This window comes from Paralichthys olivaceus, chromosome 19 (genome assembly GCF_024713975.1).
Source record: "Paralichthys olivaceus isolate ysfri-2021 chromosome 19, ASM2471397v2, whole genome shotgun sequence".
Taxonomy (NCBI): domain Eukaryota; kingdom Metazoa; phylum Chordata; class Actinopteri; order Pleuronectiformes; family Paralichthyidae; genus Paralichthys; species Paralichthys olivaceus.
The window spans coordinates 15,747,501-15,768,283 of NC_091111.1; the positions used below are offsets into that span (position 1 = coordinate 15,747,501).

Here is a 20,783-nt window from a genome sequence, read left to right on the forward strand (position 1 = left end):
GTAATGTCTTCATTTTCTGCTGTCTCTCCCTAACCTGTTTTACTGTGTCCACCACAGAGCTGGCTTTTCAGATGGGACCTCATTACCAGGCCCAGTGCTCAGGGAAGACATTTGATCCTCACTGTAAAACTCATAAAACGCTTCGTCATAAGCAAAACGGACTCTCTGAGGACAACACACCGCGCTGTCGGCTACAGTAAGTTTCAGAAACGTCATGTGGATGAGTCAGTCGATGAGCAGCCATACTTATAAACTGACAACCAAACAAAGAATGCTCACAAGCACAGGTATCATTATCCATTATCCTTTTAGGATTAAAATACCAGATAATGTAATTCACTTACCACCACTGTGGTACAGACTGAAAAATCTATGGGTGGTGTAGCCGTAAACTTTTGATAAACATTCACGGTCCCCTGAGGATGAAATCTACCGATGATGTTGTCCCCCTGACTCGTCCTCTAGAGCCACCTTGAGGCTGAGATTTGTATTTCTTTTATATTTTTTAGTGAGAACATTCCCATCAACCATAAAAGCATTTAGATTTTGATAAATGTATGACTGGACGGCTGTATGATTACTGTTAGTTTAGGTTTTTCTCATTGCTTTCTTTATAGCATAGTGTATTTTAATCTCTTACTTTTTATTTTATTAATTTTTTCTTACAGACCTTTTATCTATTTATTTTACAATGCCACATTGTTACAATGACAATAAAGATTTCTGATTCTGATTTAGATGTTAGATGTGTAGCCTGTGATTAAATCCACATAAAGCAGTAAAGTCTGCACATCTTCAGCAGCAGCAGCAGGAGTAAATGAGAGCTGTCAGAGACTTAACTTGTCGATGACGAGTGGGAGACAGAAACAGGGCCACGTCGTCCTCCTTGATCTCGGGGCAATGCGCCTCTGCATCTCATCTCCTGAGGGCAACAAGCTACACCTCCCTTTGCTGAGCACATCTTCAATTGTCTGAGTTATGTCACCATTGATCAACGCCAAAGTTCACCACACTGTGTGAGAAGATGAGTTCTGCGGCCCTTAATCTGGAGATGACAGGCTGGTCGAGGCCTGTGTTGCATATTATATCAGTGGAGTTATTTATTTTCCCTGCTTAGTGGATACAGACGATGCTACAAGGAACCGTTTTGAAGCAGGATTTTATCATTTAATGGATAAAATGAAAACTGGCTTTTGATACAATCCAGTAACAATTTCAACGAGTGAATCTTAAACCATCTAGACAAAAAAAAACCACAACCGTCACCCTAACCCTCTACCTCCCCCTGCTGGCTCAACTGTTTCTCGCAATCACTCACTTCCCATGCGACTGGGGAAAAAAAGACACCCTTTCACAACAGTAGTGATTTTAATAAACTTTTCAATTCACGTGTCATATTGCAGATGACATGATTAGTTTTTATATTACCAAAGATCATTGAAAAATGCATCATTATAAATACACGACGACATCTCATATATACTTTTTTTTGTACAGAATCATTTCAAAAAGGTCCCTTAGTTGTGAAAGTAAGTGTACAACCTTAGAACTGATGCGAATCTGAAAAACTATATTTTCCAAATAGAAAAGATTTTTAAATACAAGTTCGAATTTTATTTAAAAGGGTTGTGGCTATAAAGGGAAATATTTTTATTTTGATCTTGACGTTTTATTGCTAAAGAGACACCCTTATAATCTGATGTCCACTCAATGAAAAAGTTACAATACTTTGACATATATTCAATTAAATAATTGATATAAAAAGGCAATGTTGGCAAAAAGCAGAAGCAAACAGTATAAGTGCATTTACAAAAAATAAACTTTCTCTGAATATTTAAAAGATACAAATGCGAAGGGTTGGAGTGTGACCGCCTGGTTTAACGGTGTAAAGCTGAATATGGTCAAAGAGATGACGGAGTGAGAAGATGAACAGGAAGACGTGAGAAGCTCTTGCGCTCCATGGCTGAGTAGTTTTTTTCTGATTCAAATGCCCTCTTTCCCCTCCATTTGACAATCAATCAATCTCCTCATTGAGTTCTATTCCTCAATGCCAATCTTCATCGTCATCATCTTCTCCTTCAGATGACTCCTCATGGCTGCTGACCTGCTCGGTCAATCCATTCCCATTTCCTCCCTGATGAGCCGCCGCCATTGACGCCGCTGCCGCGGCCTTCTTGGCTCGAGCTTCAGCCGCGGCCTGCTCCTCTTCCTCTTTCAGACGCAGCGCCGCCGCCTTCTTCTCCTGTTCGGCGTGACTCTTCATGTGGGCGCTTCGACTCTTTACTTTATTAAACACTCTGGAATACAAAGATAAAATGATGTAACGCTACGTCTGAATAATCACTCTCTCCTTAAAACTGGTGAAACTCGTCAGGCCTATTGTGCGCTTTTCCCAGCATGCACCAGGCCTCAAACCAGTTCACTCAGTCGATACAGAGAATGATAATTGAGAACCATAACAGTAATTTATGGAAAAACATTCCTTGAGTTTTATCTGGCTGCAGAAAAACAAAAAAATCTATGAAAACACCTGTCCCCCCCCACCTGTCTTTTTTGTGGTGTTTTGGCACGAAAAAACCTGTCTAACTAATGTTCATCTATATTTTAAAATAATGCAATAATATCCTTGATAAATAATAATAAACTATTCTGAGTATTACAAACATTATTGAAACTGCAACACTGCAAAGCAGGCGAGCGATCACTTAGTGCTGACTGCAAAACCCATGCGTGAGATCACAGCCTGAGTTATGAATGAAAACAACGTATACCTGCCACATTTCTTGCACGGAAACACTGCGTCCGGATCCAGCGGGGGCTTTGTCGGCGCTCTTGTCTTCTTTGCCGCAGGGTCGCCCCGAGGCCTGTGATGTGCCGACGGGTGATGAGCCTCCTTATTCACAGCGTCTGGCTCTTTGATCACCAGCATTGTTCCTGCCTGGAGCACCAGAGAAGTATAAAGAAGTTTTGTAGTTTCAGTGAAAGTTCTTCTCCTGGTGTTGATTAAACCACTGAAAACACATCTCTGTTCCCGACAACACATTTAGATGATTTTCTCCATTTAAAAAAATCCCTTTGTGATTCTTTCTGATATTTTATTGACCAAATGTCAAATCGATATATCAAGAAAAAGAATTAATAACAACCAATAACAGCCCTATGATGCAGTGAAAGACTTACATAGTCATGAGACTGTAGTGACTGAGCGACCCTCGCCTGATGGTCGCTCTCATTAACCTGGTCGTAAGACGCATCCCTCTTGTCGTCTCCATCCGTCTCTCCAAGAGCCGGTTTTGACTGCTGTGAGTTCTGTGATGAAGAAGTTCTTTTAAAAATAATATTTAACCAGCAATTGGTGTGTTACATTTGAGCCACGTTAACGCCGCTCTACCTTGACGTCCACCACAGCCTCTGGATGTTTCTCCACTGGTGAGTCTGGAGGTCCGAAGGTTAAAATACTGTTGCGACCGATCTTCACCTGCTTCTTGTACGTGTAGTAGAACTCTACACACTGAGCCACAGTCTTTGTCTGCACCTTTAAACCAGCCCAACAAAACACATGACATCCACACATTATATTTGTGTACGCAGCTCTACGGAGTATACATTAGAGCAGTTGGTGTCTCGTGGTATTGATACTGAAATAGTGACCACATTCCCCAGAAATCCAGTTACTTCCTGACTTAAAGAGGATGTGGCTAGTTATTTTAGAATTTTCTTGTCATTTGACATTTTAGTTCAGTTTGTGTTGTAAGAGGAGCTGCTGCTTCCTGTTTGTAATCGTGCACATTCTCCAACACACATTCACATGCTGTAAAATGCAGAGATCTGGGAACGAGTAATGTTTGAATGTTTGTGTTCATTTTAAGTCATTATAATAATAATGGCTCAAAATGAGTGTCATAGCATTTCCTGATACTACACAGGGCAGATTTAATTAAAATCAAATGCATTTTTACATTTATTTGGGATGATTAGTGCTTGTTTATGCTGCAGGGTGAAATTAACGAGCATACCAGTTTCTGCACCAGAAAGAAGTCCTTCCTGTAGGCAGAGATGCCCTTATTGAAGTAGCGCTTCTCTTCTGCGGTCCAGCTGTCAGAGCCTGCAAGTTCATTCAGATGCAGTAAAATTTAATGTGTTCTTACAGGAATGAGAAAACTTTTAGAGAGGAATTAAAAAAAAAAAAAAGAAATAAAGAACAGGACAGGAGGACATAAAGGTAACATGAAAGACGAGGAGATAAAAGTGATTTTGATTTAAATTTTCTGTAAAGTTAGTACTTGCCTGAGTAGTGATACCCTGCCAGGTGATGGCCTCTTGGAAAAACTGGGTCCTGAAGCATCAAACGTTCCAATGTTTCCTGCAAATCAGCATCAGGAAGGGAATCAATAATACCACATCTAACAGTAAAAAATAAAGATATGTGGATTTACATCAATATTTGAAGTTTTGATCAAATTCTGCTGCTGTTGTTCGTATTAATTTGTTTCATTTTGATCGTTGTCAGTGCAAACTGAGACTGAGAGTCGCTATACTTACAAGAAAATCACCTCCACATTCATGTAAACAGTGTAAAACCAGCTCCTGATTGGTTCCTCCACCTCTGAACACACTGGAACAAGCCATGTTCATCAAATCAACCACTGGGAAGAAAAGAACGGAGGCATGAAGTGAGAAAAGCTAATTGAATAAGGAAACTGTTCGTACTCTGCGTTCATTTCGTTTGTATTGGTGCATGTCCTCTAAAATCATGGGGGGGGGGCAGCGAGACGACCAAAACACATCAGGAAGAAATTTCTGTATAATGTTACAAAAAATAAATGTTGCCTCTTTGAGAACAACATTTTTGTTGTTCTCAGAAAGTCTTGACCCTGTGCTGCCCTCTGGTGGATGTTTTTCCTTAACAAAGATGCCAAAGAAAATGATGCATGTATGTGGGCGGTGACATGTATTGTCTTTAAAAGAGCCTCGACAGTCAGTATGACATGAGATACTAACTGCTCTCTTGGTCGCCATGTTTCAGGTTGGCGTTTTCCACAGGGACCCAAACCAGGTCGGCCTTGAGTTGGTCAAACTGGGAGGCAAGTTGATCCTGCAGATCTGGAATATCTGCCTGGTAATGCTGTCCGATGTTGATACGCCTGGACAACAAAGAAAAGGGGCAGAGTTATGGAGATCCCAGCAACGTTTTTTGGACCAAAATGTTTATGTTGGAGGTGGTGCTCACGGTTCGAGGCTAACTGGTGTGACATCAGTGATCATGGGGAGGACCGGGGGAGTGATTTCTGAACTTGCTGAAAAACACAAATAATAAAAAAAAAAACATTTACACATTATATGAAAAGGTTTCTAGTGGAATTCACGAGAGAGTCGACAACTAACACTTACTGGAGCGCAACAGGCTGCGCGTCGCAGACTTGGGCGTTGGTGGCGGAGGCAGGATCTGGTTGCTTACGGCCATTGTGGTCATCAAGGTGGAGAAATAGAGTCCCGAGCCTTCGCGCACAGGAGAGAGGATGGGTGGAGGCGTGTAGGGGGGCAGTAGGAGGGGGTGGTCCGGCATACGGACCGGAGAGCGCAGGTTGCTCTGGTAGGAGGAGATGCTGGAGTAGATGGATGGAGCGATGAAGGTGGATGGTTTGGGAAGAGGGATGATGAGAGGCTCTGGGCGAGGGCGGCGCTTGAATTTGGATTTTCCATCCACATCCAGCCCTGGATCGTTTTCACCATCCTGGAGGGAAGATGGAACATGTTACTGTTAAACTTGTTGATAACAGAGTCACAATCACTGTTTAAACTTTAAATCACTGCCAAAGCAAACCAAACATTTCCTACAGCTGCGGCTTCATATTAAAGGTTCAACTGGATATACACCTTTATTTGGCTTTTATTTTGAAACAGTAGCAGGAAATGCACTGTAATGTAATACCTCTGGTTAAGGAAGGAGAGAGCCCGAGTCGTTGCCTTACTTCCAGTGTTTTATACAATCACAATATGGGTCCCTGAACACGAGCTGCTGTCACAGTCCCAATTCACATTGATACTTCCTGATAACACTCCCATTATATCTCTCCGCACTCTTCAACTCTCTCACATACACAACACAGAGTGTCTTTTCCACCCCTTAACTCCACCCACTGCTGAACCTGCAGATTAGCCAATCAACATTAGGAACGAATACAAAGAACATAAACACAGACAGAACAGAACATTATGCACAGATATGACAGTATCAAAGTGCTGTTGAGATTACGACTCAATAAAATCAATTACTTTTTTTGGCTGTGCTGTAAACAGACACATCAGTTCCTTTGTGACCATGGGCGTTGCCAAATCAACCGGGTCGGAAATCTTAAAGACTATACACCCACCGACCACTTTATTAGGAACACCCTTAAACTGTACGGGAATAGCTTCTTGTTCATGTTCAATTGTCCAATCAGCGGTGGACTAGCAGTGGTGCATAAAATCATGCTGACACGGGTCAAAAGCTTCAGTTCATTTTCACTTTGAGTGTGTTATGAAAGTTGCAGATGCTGCTGCTGATGTGAGAATTTCTGAAACTGCTGATCTCTTGGGATTTGAGTTTTGATCTCACACAAAATCTTAAAACATCCACTGGACAGCCGTGCTTGTTGTCGAGAGAGTTCAGAGGAGAACAACCAGACTGACTGGAGTTGAAAGAAGGGCTCTGGCAACTCTTTAAACTGCGGTGAGCAGACAGGCGTCTCAGAAAGAACATGTTGAGGAGGCTTCGTCAGGTCGGCCAAGAACAGAAATCTGAGGCTGCGGTGCACACGGGCTCAGACAAACTGGAAAAACTTAGCCTGGTCTGTGGGATTTCTGCTGAGGCTGCAGAATTTGGCATCAACTGCATGAATCCACGGACCCAACCTGCCTCATGTTAAGGATGGAGGTGGAGGGGTAATGGTGCGGTGGATGGAGCTCACTTAATAACGACCAAAATTGTTCTAAACAATAAATATTGTTGCTGATCATGTCACCAGACGTGAGCTTGGTTAATGGTAATGATGTTATCACGTCAACATGGAGCAGAATCTTATAATAATGACTCGAGTGGTTTGTAGAGCTGAGGCTGTGAAGCGAGGCCCTGCTCAGTAAAAGCATGATGTTCCTGATAAAGTGCTCAATGCATGTGACTCTCTCTGCTGAGCATTTATCACTGATTAATCTCTCTTTTACAAACCAACCACATACAGCAGAATACACACGATCACATCTGATGTTTTCCTTTCCATGACGGCACTGGATGGTATGATGTCAAATTGTTGAATCAAGCTTCATTGTGAGCGAACACACCCACTTTTTAAGAGCGCTCCTCCACACCCTCCATGACTGCTCCAGGCTTCAGCACCTTCTAATTCAACTAGAATGTCACTCGGTAGAGCGCTGACCTCTGCCAAGGCCCAACAGAACCCTTAAATACATTCGATCATTTCACTCGTCGATATGAGTCACCTTTACATGCCTGATTTAAACAAATAAATAAAAATAAAAATCCATGAATCAGATCACAATCTCACATGCATTTCAAACTGACAGAAAGGGCCCAAACAATAAACAACAAAGCAGATTTCGTCTCCTCACAGAACTAACCTGGCCAAAACTCTCAGTCATGGAGTTCCTGAGCGATCGCCGGCGAGCCACAATGACGGAGGGTTTGCGGTCGGACTGTGCCATGCTCGGCCGCTCACTCTGGCCGAGTCGCCCCTGAGCCCAACCTCCCTGAGGATCCATCTGGCTCCTGTGCACCGGGACAGACACAGGGATGACCAGGGGCACCATGGTGGTCTGTCTGCCTGAGGAGCCATCTTCCTGTAGAGGCAGGAATAAGGAAGGAAAGAAAGAGGCAGGTAGATGAGGAGATATGAGAGAGAGAGAGAGAGAGAGAGCATTACAGGATATTTGAGAGGAAAAAGAAAAGTGGTTGAGATGAGATATCACCTAAACTCAATGGTTCATCGCCTACAATGTTCATTTTAGTCCTCGTCAAAGTTGTTGCTTATTAACTTCCTCAATTAACTAATCAATTGTTTCAGCTCTAAACTGTATGAGTGACATCATAAAGCAAACTTCACTCACTGTGCAAAATATTGATTTTCACTCACACAGTTCAAAAAGCCAGAATTCTGCAGCACTCTGTCAAAAGTAACACCTTTTTTAACATAAATGAAAAAATGTTGTTTTATTACCTTCTTTTCTGAAATGGACATGTGCTCTGGTATTTCTAGTTGAGCCGATAAACTTTTCAGAGATCCTAATAACTATTATTGGCAAAGAGAGATATAAATCAGTTTTAGGATTTACTCTCCAGGCAAAGTCACCGGAGCAACCAGAGCGAGGCCATGTGAATCTCATCTGCTTCACCAGAAATGTGCTGTTTGCCAACAGCAATACAACAGTGCAGGGTTTGTGAGCAGCAATATTAAACCTGTTCGGGGTGTGTTGGTGAGTTTAGGAGCAGTTGTGCAGGTTGACAGCTCGGGCCCCTCCCTGGCTCTGCCGAGTGACTGGGAAACAGCCTGAGGAATGTAGAGGTGTGCAGACATGCAGCTCCTCTGATTGTACATCGAGCGTTCACACTCTACACTCAAACCTACAACGAGCCTGGTTATCCCCAAGGACATAGCGCTGAGAAAAAAAGAAAATGTAGCTAGTTTTTTTGTTTACTGCTCGTTTAACTGAGCTGCAGAAGAGATAATAAAGAAGACGGTTCCAGTGGGTGTGCCACAAAAAATGTAAACATCTAAATCCTGAGTAATAAGGTTAAAGGTATCGTCTGTCTCACAGCGATAAAATGAGAACAATCTTTAAAATCCAGAAAGTAGGGTCTTCAATAATAGCTGTTTTTCAGGATGCACCAGTATTTGTTGCACGACAATGTACTGTAGAAGAATGACTGTGTACACTGGAAGGCCGCCTGCTACGGCTGAAGCTCCGCAGCTGCAGGAATTGAGTAAACAGACCTAATAAGAGGATTTTGTAAACCACGGGGGAAGTTCTGCATAGAAACAGGTTTCTTCCTCTTTGTGCAGCTGCTTGCCAACTTTGCCATATGAGACGATTTGCACAGATTAGCCACCCTCGCCACATTCTTCCTCAACATAAATGATGCTGAATCCATCACATCATTGCTTAAATTACCATAAATAAAAAAGGAAATACAGTGCAAGCGAAGTGAGTGATTGTTTAACCTTGACGATCTTTTGCCTTTCTGATGCCGTCTGTGCAAGAGTCTCCAGGTTGATCTCCTTAGACGCCCTCCTCCTCCTGCGGGTGATCTGGATGACGCCTCCTGTGGGCACCTGGCTCTCTCCTCCTTTCTGTCCGCCTGCCACTCCGTTCTGGGACGCTGAAGGCTCTTTGGGACCTTGAGACCAGATGTTCGTCGAAGGGGGACCTGGTGGGGACTGTCCTTCTCTTGAAAGGCGGCGCGAGCGCCGTGGGGCCGCCGGCTGTGTGTCTGAGGTCTCTGCAGGATTTGCGGCATCCTTTTCGGGACACGGTTCAGGTACCGCAGATGTGTCAGAGGTTGGAGTCTGTGGCTCCACAGAGCGGACGTCCTCCTTTTTAGATGCAGCATTGGGTGGACACAGATCAGGAGACTGATAAGCTGCAAAGTTTTGGGTCTGTGGCTGTTTTGGTTGCACCTGCAGTTGTGTTGTTGCATCTGGCTGTGGCACATTATGCTGCTGCAGCTGCCGCTGCTGTTGCATTTGCTGCATTTGTTGCTGTCGCCCCTGAAGCTGCTGGTGCTGCTGATATTGCTGCATCTGCTGCAGTTGTTGCTGTTGCATTTGATGCTGTTGGATTTGGTGTTGCTGTTGCTGCAGATGTTGCTGCTGCTGCATCTGAAGGTGATGCTGTTGCTGCAACTGTTGCTGCTGCTGCTGTTGTTGTTGTTGCTGCTGCTGCTGCTGTTGATGCTGCTGGTGATGATGATGCATTTTTTGCTGCTGCATCTGGTGAAGCAGTTGTTGTTGACTTTTCTGTTGCTCTCCATAGGCCAGGCTCGGCATTGCCTTGTTCCCTGGAAAAACAGAGTAATAGCCAGATGAGAACTGCTGCTTGCTGGGTCGAAATGTCGACTGGAAGGGCTGCAGCATGGACCCCTGCAAAGTGTGAGATGGCACGTGGGGCTGACCCTGGATCTCCACACCTTTGTGGCCCTGTTGATACGCTTGCAGCTGTGCCTGTTGCATAGCAGCCACGGCATGCTGCTCCCACTCGAGCCCCCTCCCCTGAGCTTGTGCCTGGTTGGCATCTCTATAAACCTCGGTGGGTCCGGGCAGTTGATTCTCTCCCCCCATTGGCAGAGCTACACCTTCGTGGACTCCTTTGTGGAACGCCATCTGACTTCTGACGTTCACCCCACCCATGTAGGGACCAAAGTTCTGCCCCCAGCTTGGCACGGGGGCTTCCTGAGACCAGCCGGGGGCCTGAATGGAGTCCTGGTGTATCCACTTTACTGGAGCAGCCTGTTGATAGTGTGGTAAACTTGGGGGCCCTTTCTCTGGGTTAAAAACACCCGAGCTGCTCGCAGAGTCACTGTGGCTTGACTCTAGAGTAGGAGGTGCCATACCATAGTAAACCTCCCCTGAATGCTGCACAGACTCCTTCATGGCTGCAGCCCGATGCTTGCCACTCTTGTCAGTGTTGACTTGAGGCGGGAGACTCATACTAATGTTGTAAGGAACGACAATGTAACAGCTCTCCGTCTTTAATTGGGTGTGCAAATCTGAAGTTTTCGCCTCTGTAGTGTGTTTTTTCTCGGCCTGCAGTCGAGAAATTCTTTGTTTAGTTGAGTAAACAGAGGTATTTGGGAGGAAATATAAATCCCAGAGGAAAGTGCAGGGTGGGGAACATGCAACCCTCCTTCTTGCAGAATCAGATCTGAGGTTTGTTGTCCAATCTTCTCATCCTCTCCAGGCTGCCAGACCTTCTGAGAGAAAGGAGGGGTTAGACAAGCACAAAGTTTGCAGTCTACTTTCAGCAAAGAGGAAACCGAGGCCTACACAAGCAAATAGCCCAGATAGAAAAGTGAAGGGTGGATCTGTGAAAGTGAGCAGAAGCAGAAGAAAGAGAATAAAGAATATATATAAACACATTTAGATCCATGTGCATGCAAAGGGAGTGTTAGAAACTGAAGTTATGAAGCAGTCAAAGGCAACAAGGAGGCGCTTACGGTTCAGCTGCCATTTGGCATAACAAGAAATACAGGAAACGAAGGGGCTCGTGCAATCACCCGAGCTATGGCCACTGAAGTTTTAAAACAAGAATAAACAAGGAGCTCGACATGAACACAGTGTTTGTACCTCATCAATGGTGCACGGAGCCCCAGCTCCATGGAGCAGCTTTGGTTCCGATCAAAGTCGACTGCGTGCAGCCCCGCGGAGGGATCGTGCGCAGCGAGTGTCATAACTCTGACAACTTTCCCTCGAGTTTCTCTGCGCACAAATATGGCGAACAGGCGGGTTTAGAATCAAGAATAGGAGGAAAGAGTTGTTGCGAAGTCCGCGCACGCAGGAGAGCCGCGTAAACGGCTACGACGTTGCACGGCGTGTGCGTAAAACCGTGCACCTCCGGGAAAACATGTCCACAACTTTTCCGCGAGTGAACCGCACATGAGACGTGGGTGGTGCGGAAACTCTGCCCCGCACCGCACCGCACAGGCGTTTCCGCTGATTTCAACACTGCACGGCCGAGCCCCCGCAGGCGGCTCCACGGGCTCCACTAGTTTCCGTCCATCCGCAGCGTGGAAGGGGGGGGGGGGGGGAGAAAAAAAATGCGCAAACAAACACGTAGAGAAAAGTTATGTGTCCCCCCAAAACGCGCCACCTCACCCCGAAAAACAGCGCAACTCACATCCTGTTGTCCAATCCGATCGTCTGACCACTCCCATCGCCGTGTCCGTGTACGTTTGTTTTCGCTGTCATGGCCGCCCCGGAAAGCGGAGTCTGGGCTTGTCACACGGAAACAGTTTGTTTGCGGTGGGTCCACACAGGGCCGGAGCTACGATTTCAGAGCGCCAGAAGCCCCCCCCCGCCCTAACCCACCCATTAAATTACCCAAGACTTTTTTAAAGTTTATCAAATGTTCTGTTCATTCTGCAGTATTTTCTATTTTAATGCTATTACACTTATATAATGATATTGATATGATATGAGTTTTTGATACAACTATTTGTTTTAAGATAAGATAAGATAAGATCGACTATTAATCCCACACTGGGGAATAAAAAAAGTTTTGATGTAGCTTTTCTATTTACTTCAAAATTACAAATCAGAGGCTGAGGTGCAGTTTTTTTCCCCGGCTGCTCATAATTATTATTTTATACAATATGACAGCATAATCTGTCATAGCCTTTCTAAGAATGAATGGTCAAGAATGAACTTTATCTCTTAGTTTTAGTCCAAATTTTGTTTGGAAAAGAAAAACATTGCTGATGTGTGTACTTGGCCTGTGGTGGATGAGGGGACTGCAGCAACCCCTGCTTGCAAGGGTGGGTATCTGCAAGGCAAAAACGTTTCTAAAAAAAAATCAAAAAAATCAAATTTATATAAGTTCATGTTCCAGAGTAACATTTTAAGAGTGGCATAGTTTTGGCCTACCACCCAAAAATAAACAAATATACAATATTTGGATTAATATTACTACATTCAGTGTATTTTCATTGTAGCCTCTGTGAAGGAGGTGATGGAACTTCACAAAGTATTGAACTACAGCGAAGGTTCATCACTTTTATGAGCCGCCTGGAAACATGTTTGTGTCGCAATTTGTCGTGTTTCTGTATTTGCAAATTGACAATGTTGTTTTCTAAATTTTCACATGTTTTTTTTTTCTATTTACATGTTGTTTTCTTAATTATGGTGCATTGAGTTCTCTCAGCCGCCTTATTATACAGACCTTCTCTCGGCGTCCCCCCTGGACTGGGCGTGGGGCAGCAGAGTCCTTTGCTTACGCCCCTGCAGCATTATCGACCACAGGGACGATCGTGATGAGGATCGATCAAGGACACGAGGATACTGGTGATGCAATATTACTGTGTTCCCTGCGACACTGACGCCACGTGTAGCCCACAGACATAAATACACGCATGACACGCGCACACACACACACACATGTGCTTAGTGTTGCCCGCAGACCGTTTAGAGCTGTGACGTCACCGCCCGCTGCTGGACTTTGCGGGACTTTCCCCCTGCTGTGACGTCACCGCCAGCAGTCAGCAGCACACACGGGGGCATCGCTCCGCATCCTTCAGCGGGGGCTAACGGGGGCTAACGGGGGCTAGTCTGCAGCTAACGCTCAGCGATGGTCCGTCACCTCGCTCCTCACGCGTCCACCCGCCTCCAGTGACCGAGCAGCACCGGGGAGCATGGGCTCTGTCTGGATCACACCCGCTGACTGCGACCACACCGCGGCGACGAAGCGAGGTGAGAGAGGGAGAGGGAGAGAGAGAGAGAGGGATGGGGAGGGGGGGGATGTTGCAGCCTCGTAAACATGCTAGTTAGCTTGTTTACAGGACAACCGCCGGAGCCGAGCGCGGCCACACAGCTGAGTTTAGCTTCCTGGCGACTAATCCTCTCAAACCGCCGGTTATTATCCAGTTATGACCCGGGAGAGCCGCTGCGCCCGTCACCTTGCTGCTGTGGCCCCGAGGCAAAACACAACACAAGGCTTAGCTAGCTGTTGTGTTGTCCTGACCACCAGCTAGCATCGGTTAGCATCTCCTCTCTTTTAAATGCTGCACCCCCCCCCAAACACACACACACACATGTTTCTGTTTAATCTCTAACAATCAACGGTTCCTCTTTCTCATCAGCTGCACTGTTTTTCCTCATTAGCATTGGTTAGCATCTTCTCTGAGGTGTGGCTAACCTTTAAATGTTACCCCCCCTCACTCACTCACTCACTCACTCACATGTTTCTTGTCTAACAATGAATGATTCCTGTTTTCATCAGCTGCAGTGAAATAGAAAAGGAGAAAAGTGTATGTATGTGAATGTAAATCTGCTCCCCTTGATTTCAGCAAGGGGCTTGATCCACTGATGCCAGGGGCAGGCTGCAGGTGAGAGCTCTCAGGATGAGTGGGGCTGCAGAGCACACTGACATCCTGTCAGTGGCAGACGTGGTCAGAGACAGATGGAAAGTGGTGAGTGGCCTTTTCAAAACCCTCACAGGTTAAATCACAGTTTTTCCTAAATCTGAGCTTTTGGGTCAATCAACAACCCTGGGTGATCTCTTCGCCCCACCAGGCCAGGAAGATAGGTGGAGGTGGGTTCGGGGAGATCTACGAGGTTGTGGATCAGCTGAGCCAGGCCACGGTCGCCTTGAAGGTGGAGTCTGCTCAGCAGCCCAAACAGGTGCTGAAGATGGAGGTGGCCGTGCTGAAGAAGCTTCAGGGTGAGTGGTGCCGTCGACTCCCACATCACGATTCACTTTGTTTGCGTCGCTAGAAGATGGTGTCATTGAAAAGTCCAAGATTCAGTTACACTCCTCCAAAGAGGCATTACAAGGGGACGTATTCATATTTTTGTATGTTTTAATGTTTGATTATTAGGTGTTATTGTGTGTGATTGCAGAGTGTCAGGAGAGGTTATATATCTATAAACTAAAAGCAGGATTGCTGTGTCAGTGGATTCTGCTGCAGGAGGCTCTTCAATCCATTTTGTCTAATTTCCGTCAGCACAATCAGACCATTAGTGTGAGCTGCAGGAGCTAGGAAGCTCATCAACTCAAAATGAGCAAGTGTCAATTTTAGGAAAAAAATATGTTCTAGTTCCTGAATTATTGGTATATGCAGCAGGGCATTACCTATAAAAACCTGACATTAATGCAAATTAATTCATGTTCTTAATGAGTAACTGCAGGTTTTATTGTCTGTACTGGTTTTTATCAATCTTTGAACCAAAGGACCATGTAAAATGTATTTAATTACTGTGTTATAGGTATTAAACTGTGTTATAGGTATTAAAGTCTTACATTTCATTTTTTGTAAACTGCAGAAACTGCAGAACGTATTGAATACTCAGCAGTAACTGCTGTACATGAACTTTAATGTTTCATTTCCTGTAATTAGATGCAAGTAGTGGTCGTTTACTAATATTTAAATGTCCCATCAGTGGTTTCATTATAATAAGAATTTATTACAGTTAATTATATCAATCATAACCAGTATATGGCATTTATATAAATATATCTATAATTCATATAGGTGCAGTTAATGTGCATCTATGGGGAGTAGTACTGATCAATCTATATATTGATATGTATATATAAATATGCATTTCCTTGATAGGCAAAGACCATGTGTGTCGCTTTGTTGGCTGTGGCAGAAATGATCGCTTCAACTATGTGGTGATGGAACTTCAGGTATGATTTTTTCCGGTGAATGCTGGTAGTATTCTATTTACTGTACGTCTGATACTATATGACCCATCATGCAACACTTGATTTCCTGTGTAAAGGGGAGGAATCTGGCAGATCTACGCAGAACCATGAGCCGCGGCACCTTTTCTAGCTCGACAACCTTGAGACTTGGCAAGCAGATTTTAGAGGCCATCGAGAGCATCCATTCTGTCGGCTTCTTGCACCGTGACATTAAACCAGTGAGTAGACCTGAAACCTTTGGTGGTTTGTTAATGTGTTGTCGTTGTACGTTCACTGACTTGTTTGTGTTTATTGCTGTCCAGTCTAACTTTGCTATGGGAAGACTAGCCACTACCTGCAGATGCTGCTACATGCTTGACTTTGGTTTGGCCCGTCAGTTCACCAACTCCAGCCAGGAAGTCCGTCCAGTAAGTACCGTGTGCCAGCTTCCTGAAAGCATTGTTTTATCCTCAGGAAATTTCATATCAATTTTTGTGCAGCTTAAATAGAAAGTATGTGACTGAAATAGGAGCTAGGGGTTATTGGTGTTTCACTCTCTTTTACTTTACCTCATCTTTCAGCCTCGTCCTGTGGCAGGATTTCGTGGAACTGTGCGTTATGCATCGATTAATGCTCATAAGAATAAGGTGAGCACAGACCAAAGACAAACAACATCTCACAGCAGTCTGGTTTTTCATTCAATTCGAATTTACTCACTGCTTTACGCTCGTGTGTCCGAATCTGCAGGAAATGGGTCGCCATGACGACCTGTGGTCCCTCTTCTACATGCTGGTTGAATTCATGGTCGGTCAACTTCCATGGAGGAAAATCAAAGACAAAGTATGTGTCTCTATGATGCTAAATGCTCTATATTACATTCACAGCATGTGAACATGTATAAACAGAATATTTGACTTTCCCTCTGCTTTTAGGAACAAGTAGGAAATCTTAAAGAGACCTACGACCATCAACTCATGCTTAAGCACCTTCCCTCAGAGTTCAGTGCTTTCCTGGAGCATATCTTGACTTTGGACTATTTCACTAAGCCAGACTATCAAGTAAGCAAATTTTGGTGTGTGTTGCATATTCCTCTCCAGCCATCAAATGCTGAGCCCTGTTTTTCGTTTTTTGTCTGCGACAGCTTCTCACATCAATTTTTGACAACGCTATGAAGAGCCACAACGTGCTGGAGAATGACCCTTACGACTGGGAGAAATGTGATTCGGAGGATATGCTGACCATCAATGCCACAGCAACCACTGCTCAGCAGCTCACCCGTCTAACGCCAGCGTACATGGGGTACTTACAGCTAATGAAAACTATTCACTGTATTGTTTTCGATTGCATTCTATTTATTAACTTCACATTTATTAACTTCACACAGGATGTGTTTTTAATATATGTCTGCAGCTATTTTTAGAACAGAAATCTGCACAGTCAGAGATCCCAGAGAAATCATTGCTCTATATTGTGCTGTGAAAACGAGCAGGGTGACCTTCTCTCTCCTCCACAGCATGGCCAATGCCTCAGTGCTGCCAGGCGAGCTGCAGCGGGAGAACACAGAGGATGTCCTACAAGGGGAACGCCTCAGTGACGCTGACAACTGTCCCCCCATCCCCACACCGACTACTCCTGGTGGAGACGTATGGGAAGAGATGGACCGGAACCGAAACCATAAACATGCCCAGCAGATCATCAGGAAGGTCAGGGTAATATAAATCTAAATATAAGGCTCTTTTCACCTTGGATAGCGATGTGATAATAGCTAAGATCACATTCATCTTTGTCCTTGAATAGTATGAGCTGCTTATCCACTGTCACCTATCTTAGTAGTTTTTGTGCCTTCATGCATTTTCCTCAGGTGGTGAGTGAAGACGAACACAGTCAGAACCAAGGGAACCAGAGTCCCAACACTGGCTCTGTACAGAGTTCTCCTCGACGGGTGCGATCAGAAACCATGTTCCTGGATAGAGCGGCACCGCTTCTACGGAGGATAAGACACAGTCAGAGCTTGGCGTTCGAAAAGAGGCTCGCACCCGAACCCAAGCCCACCATTGAACGCTTCCTCGAGGCCTAGTTAGTACTCGAGACACATTGAATTACAACAATATAGACAAATGAGACAGAATCTCCCAATAATGCCTCTAATGTCTTCTTTCAGCCTCGGCAAACAGCGTCCAACCCTTTCTCAAGTTGGAGAGAAATCTATCCCTGAGCGGGCACACGGGCCGCAGACGCCTTCCTGCAACGAGGAACACTCTGGCACAGCGACCCCTGACCCAGAGGAGGGCGCAGCGAGCAGTGGCTTTGTGGCCGTGAACCTCAGTCCTGTGCCCCAAGAGGGAGACTCTCAAGAGTGGGTGATGCTGGAGCTGGAGCAAGGCACTGGAAGCAGACCTTCAGCAGAAGCCCCGCATGAGGACAAGCCAGTCGAGACTAAGAACCAGGATGGCCAGTCCGCTGCAGTGCCGACCAGTCCCGTCCTGTCTCAGATGGCCATGCCTGGCACATGGTTACTGGGCCACAGGAGGCTGCCAGGCATGCTGGGACAAATGCCCACAGTCATCATGGGAAGACAGATGGACCAGGTAGGACTGAGCAAATAAAATAAATATTTTTGACAAAATTTGATTTATCAATCTGACGTTTTTCCTCGTCTATATAACCAGAGGAATTTATTCAATCAAATTCTTGTTTTACAAAGTTTTAGAAACTAGAAACATTTCAAAAAAACTATGTGAAGTTCTTTATATCCCTGTTAGAGGTAATATCACATTATACTTTCTTCAGCAACCCTTAAATCAGACTCTTCTCAGTCCTCCAGCTGTGGGCCCCAGTCACCTGTACAGGAGAGGAGGGATGCAATACCAATGGTGGCTCCATCCAGTAAATCCGACAGACTCCCAGAGGAAATTTTAAAGGATGGAGGGAGGTTGGAGTTAGCTCCAGTGCCAAGTCCAGCCAAAGGCCCCGCAGCTCATCTGACCAACGACAGAGACCCAGAGAGTGACTCTGGTCTGCCCGATCGCTCCTCAGAGCCCAATCAGCAGCAGCAAGCTGACACTATAGGGGGCGCTATGGAGAGCACCGTCACAGTCTCCTCCTCACCACCCCCAGCTTTGTTCAGGCGAAGAGACTCCCCCTTGTCGCCAAAACTGAGCCGGATCCCGGTACGAGACCCCGGCGCCCCCCTGGACTCTGCGAGCAGGGACCTCAACATGGAGAGGCGTCATCGCTGGAGCAGCCCGGTCCCCGGCTCCCCCACCCACTCACCCTCTCCGTCTCTGTCCTGCGACAACCTGCCCTGCGCTCTGCTCAGAGACAGGCTCTCGTCAGAACGAGCCTCGAGGTCCGACTGTGGAGGAGAAGACCCCCTCTCTCTGTCCTCTTCATCAGGCAGTAAAAGTAAGATTCCACGTCCGGTGAGCGCCACCTTCATACCCGAGCAGCTCACAAGCAGATTCCTGCCTCGGCCGCCTCCTGGAAAACCACCCATCAGACCGTGTACGGACAACAGGTGAGAGCTGTGCACCGTCGAAGTGCTTTTAAATTACAACAGATTTTTGAGCAGAAGTTGATAAAAGGACATTTGCTTTTCTATTTGATGGAGGATAAATCTGGCGACACATAGAAGTGGTAATATCAAGTGCAGTTTAACACTATTATAAACGTGCATATGTCTGAAATATAGCACATTTAACAGAAGATTTTACAGAGCAAACAAACTTCAGTTCTTACAAAGACATATGTCATAGGATTTGGTTTCCTTGCTGAAACGTCTAAGGTGTATATGGCTGATAGTTAATCACCCCCTGGTGGCTGGCTGCAGTATAGGTTAGAAGCCTGCCTCTTCCATGTTAGTGGATAGGACATGGATCGAAACTAAAAAGTCTGGGGTAGCTCCTATATCCCCATTATTTAAGTAGTGTAGATGCTTTATCCATCTTTATATACAGTCGATGCTTGATACTATATATACACTTGCTGCTTAGCAGCAGTAGGAAATGTTTGATTTACAGAAGCAGGAACATGATTCTTCTCTTACTTGTAGAAGAGCTTGGCGGATGAATCATTTCACAGCCTTATAATCAAAGTGCCTTGTGCTCTTGTCTCCAGAAGACGGAGGTTAAGAGTGCGTGCCAGCAGCACCAGTGACGCAGACTTCCTCGCCAGCCTGACCCAGCTGATGCAGGACCGCAGCGGGATGCTCTTCAGCCCTCCTCCTCGCCCTCGCAGCTCCTCCTCCTCCCTGCAGCGCTCACTAAGCTCCTCTCCCTCCCGCCAGGAACTCCGTGAGGGCGGAGTACTGCAGGGGCGCAGCCGTTCTCCCTCCAGCTTGTCTGGATCCCCACCTCCTCGGCACCTGCAAGACGGGTCCAGCGGGCAGCCTCAGTGGGGCCACAGCTCCAGGGGAAGGCGGCTGATCCTCGAGAGCAAAGGTTCTGGGAAAGTGAATCGATGACTGTGTTTGACTCAAAAAGACTGATCATGGATCGTGCAGCTGTAGCGAGAGGCTTTCTCACATCGGGTCACTGAGAGCATGTGTAAATACAGTATTTACTCAAGAGGAATGTACTGTATTTAATGTAAAATGTATGATAAATTGTATTTATTTATTTATTCATTCTGTTGGTAGTGTCTCTTGAAATACTTGACGATGTTGCTTGATACCTGCAGTTGAAAGAAAAAGGTGAAGAAAAGCTTGAGATTGCCAACTCTTACCTCTCATTTCACTCCTCTCCTCTCTGAACACTCCATATAGGCCTAATATGAGACCAAAAAGATGTTTAATATATGAGGGATGTAAAAATAATGCTAACTGTAGATATGTACCATTAGAAACCCTCATAGAAACTGTATACTCACTATAAGAGCACTAATAGTAACGAGATCAGCATTCATGAAGATGATCAGGGCATGCAGTCCCATATCGACCTCACTCCTGTAAAACTGATCAGTTATAATATGTAACAATGAATTTGCTCATTCTGGCATATCACAGTGTTGTAGTGTGCTTTTACTTTGCTAGAAAATATTTGTCATGCAGAAGACATTGGCATAATAGAATGTAAATGTAAGTGCACACATACTTAATTATTGTAAAAGTGCATGAGCATCATGGCAAATGATTTGTTTTGTTCATTTGTACAATCGGTTAAATTGTCTGTATTTTTATGGAACCGCTTCTGATCAAAATGCAAAGTTATAACGTAGACCAACAACGGCGATGTGCATTTAATTTCTCATGGACACGACAAGAGACAAAAGCTGATTAAAAAAGGAACATTTTCATCATGTCTGGTGATTGTTGCATTTTATTTTTTATCCCAATTTTTAAAAAGGACATCCAGATCTCAAAAAGTATTATTTCTTGCTGACACATGTGGATT

At 45.1% G+C, this 20,783-nt stretch overlaps 2 protein-coding genes across 7 annotated transcripts; one reads left to right on the top strand and one right to left on the bottom strand.

Annotated features, from left to right (window-relative positions):
- Positions 1-1,349: 1,349 nt before the first annotated feature.
- On the bottom strand, positions 1,350-12,011 carry mideasa (mitotic deacetylase associated SANT domain protein a). Of its 4 annotated transcripts, none has more exons than XM_069514712.1 (13): positions 11,890-12,011; positions 9,219-10,966; positions 7,621-7,839; positions 5,392-5,734; positions 5,231-5,297; positions 5,002-5,144; positions 4,543-4,646; positions 4,288-4,363; positions 4,017-4,105; positions 3,392-3,535; positions 3,181-3,309; positions 2,772-2,938; positions 1,350-2,297 (listed from the first exon to the last, which is right to left on the bottom strand). In XM_069514712.1, the coding sequence occupies exons 2-13, from the start codon at positions 10,701-10,703 to the stop codon at positions 2,045-2,047; spliced, it is 3,219 nt and encodes a 1,072-aa protein (XP_069370813.1). In that variant the 5' UTR covers positions 10,704-10,966; positions 11,890-12,011; the 3' UTR covers positions 1,350-2,044. The 4 variants fall into 4 exon arrangements, with proteins under 4 accessions (XP_069370813.1, XP_069370814.1, XP_069370812.1 ...); XM_069514713.1 differs by having other exon boundaries at positions 9,219-10,963; positions 11,890-11,969; XM_069514711.1 differs by lacking the exon at positions 11,890-12,011 and adding an exon at positions 11,340-11,480.
- A 1,303-nt stretch (positions 12,012-13,314) lies between these two features.
- Positions 13,315-20,688, top strand: ttbk2b (tau tubulin kinase 2b). 3 transcript variants are annotated; one of them, XM_069514714.1, is made up of 15 exons: positions 13,315-13,457; positions 14,054-14,176; positions 14,280-14,427; positions 15,323-15,396; positions 15,492-15,632; positions 15,717-15,821; positions 15,975-16,040; positions 16,141-16,233; positions 16,326-16,451; positions 16,535-16,692; positions 16,907-17,096; positions 17,255-17,469; positions 17,555-17,981; positions 18,210-18,910; positions 19,510-20,688. In XM_069514714.1, exons 2-15 carry the CDS (start codon positions 14,108-14,110, stop codon positions 19,853-19,855), a joined length of 2,859 nt encoding a protein of 952 aa, XP_069370815.1. In that variant the 5' UTR covers positions 13,315-13,457; positions 14,054-14,107; the 3' UTR covers positions 19,856-20,688. The 3 variants fall into 3 exon arrangements, with proteins under 3 accessions (XP_069370815.1, XP_069370817.1, XP_069370816.1); XM_069514716.1 differs by having other exon boundaries at positions 19,513-20,688; XM_069514715.1 differs by lacking the exon at positions 13,315-13,457 and adding an exon at positions 13,604-13,743.
- The last annotated feature ends 95 nt before the right edge of the window (positions 20,689-20,783 follow it).